Here is a 9,234-nt window from a genome sequence, read left to right as displayed (position 1 = left end):
GGGTCCCTTCCTCCCCCCTCACCAACTCTTGTAGGGCCTCTTCCACCCCCCCTCACCAACTCCTGTAGGGCCCCTCTCCCCCCTCACCAACTCTTGTAGGGCCCCTCTCCCCCTCACCAACTGCTGTATGGCCCCTCTCCCCCCTCACCAACTCTTGTAGGGCCTCTATTCCCCCTCACCAACTCTTGTAGGGCCTCTTCCCCCCCCCCTCACCAACTCCTGTAGGGCCTCTATTCCCCCTCACCAACTCTTGTAGGGCCTCTCTTCCCCCTCACCAACTCCTGTAGGACCCCTCTCCCCCTCACCAACTCCTGTAGGGCCCCTCTCCCCCTCTCACCTCCTCCTGCTCTCCTGCTCCAGCACAGACAGCCTCTTCCTGTCGCGATCTCTGCTGCCTGTGGCTTACAGGGCCCCTCTCCCGCCTCAACAACTCCTGTAGGGTCCCTTCCTACCCCCTCACCAACTCTTGTAGGGCCCCTTCCTCCCCCCTCACCAACTCTTGTAGGGCCCCTTCCTCCCCCCTCACCAACTCTTGTAGGGCCCCTTCCTCCCCCCTCACCAACTCTTGTAGGGCCCCTTCCTCCCCCCTCACCAACTCTTGTAGGGCCTTTCTCCCCCCTCACCAACTCTTGTAGGGCCCGTCTCCCCCCTCACCTCCTCCTGCTCTCCTGCTCCAGCAGCGGCGGAAACCGCCGGCGACACGATCGCCCTAGATGCAGTCGCTTCTCTTCCCCCAGCTGCCCTGCACCTCATCTCCCCACCGGAGCCCAAGGGGAATCCACGACCGCCGCGACACACACACACACACACACACACACACACACACACACACACACACACACACACACACACACACAAACACACACACACACACACACACACACACACACAACAAAGCCCCGCCCCATGCATCTGCTGACCTCTAACCAATCGCCTGCTTCTACTCTAAAGCCCAACCTCCGACATTCTACCATTGAAAAAAATACTCACTGGCTGCCGCATCCTCCTCATGTCGCCCCCGCGCACCAGAGCCGACTCACGCACGGGGCCAGGGGCAAAAACCGGGACATTTCCGGAATGGACCGGCAACCGGGACAGCCCAGAAAAAAACAGGACTGTCCCGGCAAAAACGGGACATCTGGTCACCCTACTTTATCTTCCTGTGCCTCAGGCAGCAAGAAAACGAGACTGTAAGCTTTACGGACTCTTGTCTGCAAAAAAGTTGCTGTACACACTGTGTATGTACATTGTCAGGACTATACACTTGTGGTGCATTTACAGGTCTACAATCCTGCCTTTCCCCATTATCACTTACAGTAACAAACAGTGTTTCCACTCCAGCCAATGAAATGCAAATGAGCACAGTGCGTCCTCTTTACTTCTTAGTCCCGTTCTATACTGCATGCGGCCGCGTGTGCCTATGCGAACGCACGTGCACATGCCGCATGCTTTTTGTATGTATACTGTGAGAGCTGTGAAGGTACAGTGTTCGTGTGTTTATGTGTGTATGTATGTGTGTGTGTATGTATGTGTAATTTATTATTTATTAAAAAAATAAAAACATTGGTAATAATAAGATATTTATTAAATTTGTGTACACAAATACATACACACATACACACACACATATACATACATACACACACACACACACATATACATACATACAGCACGGGTAGCGGCGCGAAAAGATGATTTTCCCCGTCTTCGCCGCTGTCTGTCGGCTCCCTGCCGTGCGCGCGCGGCGCCATTATAGAAAGGCTGACTGACGTCAGCCAACTAAAATTCCGCGCAGCCCTTAATGCATTTTAAGGAATGTAGACGTATCTGAGTAGGTTTACTGGCCGTGCATTTCTTTAACAGAGGCTGTGCTGAAAAGCTGTGTAATGCGTCAGGCGTAAGCCAATATTGTTCCATGTTAAAGTGGATTAGGAAGCAAAGAGTGACACACTGTGCTCATTTGTATGTCATTACCCAGAATTTATAGCTGCACTGTTTGCTAAACGATAATGGGGAAATACAGGAATGCAGACTTCTCTGGGATATGCCAATGATATATCAGTAAGATGAAGACTGAATTGTAAGGAACAATGTGCAGGCAAGGGTTAAAACCTCAGTCATGTGACAACCTGGCCAGGTAGCAAAACTGAAAGCTAACTAGGCAGCTTGGGGGCCAATCAGAACACAGGATGGTCATGTGAGTTACACCCATCCCTTGAAGTCATGTGCCTGTATGCAGCTGCATGTAGGAAGTTACCATACTTTCTAGTCAGTCTTTTCCCCGCCTGTCTTTAGAGACAGAAACAGGAAGCTTGGAGCTGCTTATCTGAAATGAGGGTGATGTGGCTGCACTTTGTCTTCCTGCTGACCCTGCTGGGGGCAACTGAAGGGGGTAAGTATAAGAATGGGTTACTATAGTTTTGTTCTTGGATAATGGGAGCTGTATATACAGTAGAATTATTGTGGCATGAGTCCCTGGCCATAGAGCTTACACTCTAATTTTGTTGCCTGTGCACAAGGAGATTAGGTGACTTGCCCTAGATCACAGAGAGCTGACACTGGGATTTCACCTCCAAAGGCAGTGACATTATCAGTGAGCTAGTCCTAAAGTCCCTTTAACTGTGAGAGGTGACCTGTGGGTTTGTTTTTATTATATTATACAGAGGCAATCAATTATGTCCATATAGCTGGAATTTGTCCACTCTGCTCCTGGGTGTGGCAGACACTGTTCAGTGCAAGAGGGGGCTTTGTCTCTGGGATGGCAGGTGCTAAAACTGCGATAGTGCTGGTCGGGACACTTTTGGATGGCAAAATCTCATTGACTTCAATGGGAGTTGGTGATTGTGCCAGTTGGGGAACTATCACAGTTTAATGAATAACCCCCAAAGTGCCTGTGAGGTTTGGCCACAGAAAGCTTTCTGCCAGTGATGCAGAATCGGTTAAGACTTTGTGGTTGTGTTTTTATTATTAAAAAAAAAAAGTATTTTGGAAGGTTGAAATATTCGATGCTTCATCAGCTAGGTGTTAATTTTGCTTTATCTCTGCATCTGATCAAGTGTCAGATCTTTGAGGTCGGATAGAGGAAGCTCTAGACGCGCGTGACGGTCCCACGCTGTAAATTGAGACCGTCAGCACAAACTGAAAGGCATCAGAAGCCAGTAGTTTAATGCAAACAGTATTTGGGTGTCAGGACTGTATGCACACAGCAACCAAAGTGGCTTAAATGATTGGTGCTAGAACTGACTTGCATGTTTGTTTTTATATTTGTTACCTATGTGTTCCCCATACTGTGTGTACATAACTGCATCTGTAGTTTCCCAGCTAACTGGTTTTCCAACTTGTGTATTTTATGCTTTTATTTGTACGTCACCAGCATACTCTTCAGCGCAGTACAATGTGGGAGGGATGATAACGTGGTGTGCCCCAAACCTAAGGGAATATGGCTTCTAATCCCCTCTCACTTAGTGACATTGGTAGAAGACAAAGAAACTTATTTTTTTTTTATCCAAAAAGCCTTTCAGATGATTTCCCCTCCCCCTGATCAGATCCTTTGTAGTCTGCATGGAAAACAGCTCAGTGCTGCCTAGTGGAGTGGTGCAAGTGAGAATAAACAGCAGGAGCTGCCATGTGGACACTTGACTGCAGACTTTCGCCTTTTTAAATAAAAATACAATTTAAAAAAAAAAAAAAAAGCCTGGTAATCTGCTTGACCTAAAGCTCACTTTCAAAATATTTCATAGTGGGGGAAGTGCTCCTTTAACTAAACTACATTTATTTAAATTCTGTGACTATAACTTAGAAAGTGTTTTGTTTAGAAAGCTGAAATGTGTTAAGAAATTACATGGTGCATTATATGTCACTATATATCGGTATATGCTGCTATGCTAATCTTCTTCTGTTGCTAAACATCTGGCCTCACCAGTGAAAGAGCTGACACTAAATTAACATTCCAAAGATCATGATCCCTAGCATGGCTAATGGTGTGGGGGTCAGAGATCAGATAGCCTTGCAGTAGTGGGAAAAAAGAGAAACAATAGGGGAGCAAAGGACAATAAGAATGTCAGGACACTGAGGTAGACAATCAAGACTATACAGGAACAAAATGGTGATGAATACGTGGAGTACACAGATCTGTACCCAATGAGGGGCAGAGGTGATGGAATAGGGCAATAATCAATAATTACACTACTAAGGCCTCGGGCTTAGGCGCTGACCCGTGCTCTGAGGCGCTTACGCGTACCAGTGAGCCCCTGCAGCCGCAATGAGAGCGGCTTTAGCAGGGGCTCGCGCACGCGTGCAGAAGCGTGGGTCTTATGAAAAATGTAGTTTCAAGCGCTCCCGGGAGCGCAGTGCCGGTCACGTGAGCGGTTTGCCCAATGAGGGCGAACCAGTTCCGTGATGTCACTGGCCCGCCCCCCGACGCCCCCGGATGGCGCGCTAACCAAGGCCAGGGAAAGCACCCGCTTTCCCTCGGCCTCAGTGCGCCTCCGCACGGGCTGAGTCACCATGGACTCAGCCTTACACGGCCATGTGTAAGCACAGATGAATAGAAAGATATCTTTAAGCTTCCTTCACAGACTGCAGGGCTGCGTGTAGGGTCAATCAGTGGAACAGGTTATATCAGATGACGTGATGTCAGCTGCACCTCTCTCCCACGTAGTTCCCCCACAATGTAATGAAATGTAGGGAGCATATTTCAGATAAACATTACAGCATTTATTGGTAAAAAAACACAAATACACTCACATGTACAGTAAAAATGTCCGTGTCAGCCTTGCAGTAGTAACATAATCGGCTTTGGAAGAGCATACAAGAATTGGTTAGGAGTGGTCATGACTGCCGGTCCATTCACCTCTTAACCCCCAGTCCCTACCACCCAAATCCCAAGTAGATCTGGATGAAAGAATGGCCACAGCCTTATTAAGGTTACAACATGGACCTTGCCAGCAACACTTTTTAACTCCCAATGCCAGCCATTGGCATGACCACTAAGTGGGCACGTAAAAAACATAACTTAAACAAAGGTTGGCACCATGCCTGCTGCAAAGCTCTACCGTTGGTGCTCCCTTCCTAAGCCCAGCCGGCCAATCCCCATACCATCACCCACATCTACATCAGCTGGCAAGGACATCCGGCAACACGCAAGACATTTTAAGTCTAAAATTGTCTGTGTCCTCCACAAAGCCAGTGCCCTCAATTCCATCCTGTAACCTCCACATTAAAAATATCTAGTCCAATGATCGCCAGATGTACTCCATCGGCCCGTAGCACATCCCTATTGTCACCCTCTAACTCCTTTATGTTTACTTTTCCGCGAACCCTCTTTACAAATGTAGATACTGTACTTTCACCTTCTGCACTTTTCAATTATTTTATTTATTTATTTATAAAATGTTTTACCAGGAAGTATTTCATTGAGTTACCTCTCGTTTCCAAGTATGTCCTGGGCACAGAGTTAATATGACAAATAATACATGTTTACAAATCCTCGTATCCTTCCAAAAAATCTTGGGCACCATTTCGGAACAAATCAAGATCATCTTTAAACAGCGCCAAATATCTTGAAAAAGCCATATTTAATCCTCTTTTATTAATTGAAAAGTCTTCTCCCGACCCAAATCATTGCCCCCTGCGTGGACTGCGGTAATTACTGAATCTGCATTTATAATCATGATCGTCATAATTCACAGCGACCATTGTGACCATATTAGCCTTACCGTATGGCCTGGCCTTTGCCCTACTCGCTGCCCATTACACGTAGGAGTGCCTGTAAATCCATACAGCCTGTGATGAGCCTGAAGCCACACAACTGCGATAAGGAGTGGATTCCCATCTCCCGATCTGCAACACTTCCTCTTCCTTCAAACCTAACCGTGCAGCCTCTGTACCTGCGCCAATCTAAAACGAATGAGTCCCAAACATCTTGGAGCAATTCTGCAGTTCTCCAAGCACAACTTAAACTGATATTTTGTCAAGGGATGTGCATTTTCATGCATGATGAAAGCCCCCTGCATCGTAGGCCAAATAAATAAAAAACTCTTTACAAACAATCCCCGGCATGCTGGGCCATGGAACTCAAATAACGAAACTCATATGCACCCTTAGGCTGCGGCCACGCTGCCGTTGAGCGCGCTCATGCTTGAGAGCGGTGACGTCAATAATTCTTCAAGCATGGGCGCTTGGCTGTCCTGCATAGAATTTTATTTGAAGTGAGTGGCGCTGATTGTGTGACCCTTCAGTGTGCCTGAAATCAATTTTATCTGTGCCGGCGAGCATACGGGCACGTGAGCGTGGCCGTTCATATTTACATTCGCTAATGTAAATGCTTCAAGCGTGCTCAGCGGCAGCGTGGACGCAGCCTTACCCCTCATCAGTAGGGTTTTGTTTTGTTTTTTTGCTATCCTGAATCTTATCATCCCCTCACAAACCAGCACATATTCTTCTCCTTGCACAACTTCAGTTCTATTCCCACTCATAGTTCGCTGATGTGCGTGGCCCCAAAAAATGCTAACGCAAAAGCTGCCCGGAAGAGAACCGCTTCATAACCAGAAAAACAAGTCTTATCCAACACCATTAACAACTTTATCAAAGAATTCAAACGAACTGGCCGCATCAGACCGCATCCTCCAGCACGTCAGTCAACGCCTTATCATGAATTTCTTGGTCGCATCTTATTAACTTATAGAAAAAGGCCAAACAAGCCAATTTTCATTCAACAGTTTTACGTGAAATCCTTGAATTATGCATCTGACATAAATTAACAGAATTCTTAAATGTTCCAGATCATTCTCAACTTTCCCTAACTGTCTTGCTAAAAGCATCCACTTGAGCCATAGCTTACCATATGCTACCCAAGTAGCCTCAGACAGTGAATTCTTTACCAAATCAAAGTGTCCTCTGATGCCGGGCTTCACAAGATATCCAGGCAACTCAAACTCGCTGCTGCTGCTGCCTCCTGCGCTCCTCTCCGGAACTCGCTTCACTAAAAACAGGAAGGCGTCAGGAATTTTCGACTCCAGGAACGTGTTGCGGTTTAAACCATTTATTTGCTGCAAACAACGCAAAACCAAATGCCTAAGCAGCTTTACTACAGATAATGAATTAGACCGACAATTAGTTAATTACCTGAAGTTGTCTAACCAAAAAAATGATTTCCTGTGTTTTTTTTATTTTGTTTATAAAGCTTGTTCCCCAAACTTCTACCGTTCACATGTCCTGTGTGTCTCTCGATCCCCAAAATTGACAATACCGTAATCGGGTCTTCTGTTTTTCCCTCTGCTAAGGGCACACCAAAGCATTTTCAAATTCGTTTGAAAGTGACCAGCAGTTGCTGACCTGCTAGCTGGACTGACGGATAAGAAATAGTCCAGATAATGCAAAACTGAATTATTCCCTGCTTCATACTGAAAACCTCGAAATAGAAGCTGAAAATAGAACACCCATGGGCAAACACATGTTCCTGAAAATGACACCCCAATAAATGAAAACACAATATCTGTCTTTGCTAGCAACGTCCTTTGCCCTGCTTCCATTCACTGTAATGTCTTATCAAAAGAGGCATATGTAACCTTACACTCCATGTTTATCCCATCATTCACCGAATTACCTTTTTGGATACGATAAATGATGGATTCACCTAAACGTACTCTCATCCTACTTGTTAACCAGACCCAGTGGCGAAACCCTCAAATTCTGCAATGGCAATTTAAAAACAAATGGGCCTGACATTCTACCCAACAACACTTCCCTTCGTAATTTTTCTTCCACTATGTCCCCCTTTTCCGAAATGGATTTTAAATTCCTTGCAAAAGACCCCCATTGTCGCTCCTCGAATGGCGTCATCAGTGTGAGCCACAAATCTCTCCTTCACATCCCAACAAACATTGTTTCTTGCCGCCATCTTCTGGTGAAACTGTCATATTTCCACACAGCCATTCCCGGTAAGCCCCCTAAATCATGTCCAGGTAAGCAAATCATGCTGAACAATTCTGGTGGCCTTCTTGCCTATAACACTCGCCAAAATTGCAAAGCCTTGCAACAAATTGCCAAAGTTGTAGCCAACTGACGTTTCTTATCCAACCCATCCCACATGTCACCACGCACCCAACAACAACAATATCGCTATCCTCTGGCAGTAACGACTACAAATTAACAATCCCTGTTCCAGATTTTCCCTTTTAGTTCATCGCTTAAAGCTGCAGTTCAGTCTTTTTTTTTTTTTTTTTTTTTTAATTTATTTTTTTACTTTAATAGCTTCATGTGGGCAATCTCTATTTACCTAAAGAACTGTATAGCTGTCAGTCAATCCGTTCTCCATGTATTAATCGGCGAAATTTTTGTGACATATTAAAAGCTGGCATTTGTTTATAATTTGCCTCCGGCAGTCAGTGGAAGCTCATGAATATTCATGAGTCTCCCAGTGACGTGTGCTCGCTCCCGATCTGCCGCTGTGTGGTGCCCCCTTCTGCCCGATCCCTGTGGCTGTCAGCCTGCGCGAGATGGAGGGGGCTTGTGCCGCCAGTGGGGAGGGGGGAGCGGGAGATGTGTCTCCCTTCTGCTCCGGTCCCTGTGTCTGCCTCCCTGCCCGCGCGCGCGGGAGATGCAGGGGGGTTGCGCTGCCCCCGTGGGGGGTGGGGAAGGGAGGGGGGAGCGGGAGATGTGTCCCCTTCTGCTCCGGTCCCTGTGTCTGCCTCCCTGCCCGCACGGGAGATGCAGGGGGGTTGCGCTGCCCCTGTGGGGGGTGGGGAAGGGAGGGGGGAGCGGGAGATGTGTCCCCTTCTGCTCCGGTCCCTGTGTCTGCCTCCCTGCCCGCACGGGAGATGCAGGGCGGTTGCGCTGCCTTGTGGGGGGTGGGGAAGGGAGGGGGGAGCGGGAGATGTGTCCCCTTCTGTCCGATCCCTGTGCCTGCCTCCCTGCCCGCACGGGAGATGCAGGGGGGTTGCGCTGCCCCCGTGGGGGGTGTGGAAGGGAGGGGGAGCGGGAGATGTGTCCCCTTCTGTCCGATCCCTGTGCCTGCCTGCCTCCCTGCCCGCACGGGAGATGCAGGGGGGTTGCGCTGCCCCCGTGGGGGGTGGGGAAGGGAAGGGGAGCGGGAGATGTGTCTCCCTTCTGCTCCGATCCCTGAGCCTGCCTCCCTGCCGCGCGGGAGATGCAGGGGGGGTTGTGTCCCGGAGCAGTGGTGGCAGCAAGGTGGTGATTGTGTGTGTGTGTGTATATGTGTATATGTGTGTGTGT

General features: G+C 47.9%; 1 protein-coding gene across 1 annotated transcript in view; it reads left to right on the top strand.

Moving 5' to 3' along the window:
• The first annotated feature begins 2,225 nt into the window (after window positions 1-2,225).
• PRSS16 (serine protease 16) overlaps window positions 2,226-9,234 on the top strand; it is a 38,333-nt gene continuing 31,324 nt past the window's right edge. The window contains exon 1 of the mRNA XM_075606884.1: window positions 2,226-2,392. Within this exon, the coding sequence (XP_075462999.1) occupies window positions 2,332-2,392 (61 nt within the window). The 5' untranslated portion in view covers window positions 2,226-2,331. The remainder of the gene's footprint in view (window positions 2,393-9,234) is intronic.

Source organism: Ascaphus truei, chromosome 7, assembly GCF_040206685.1.
Source record: "Ascaphus truei isolate aAscTru1 chromosome 7, aAscTru1.hap1, whole genome shotgun sequence".
Taxonomy (NCBI): domain Eukaryota; kingdom Metazoa; phylum Chordata; class Amphibia; order Anura; family Ascaphidae; genus Ascaphus; species Ascaphus truei.
This window is presented reverse-complemented; position numbering and strand designations above follow the sequence as displayed.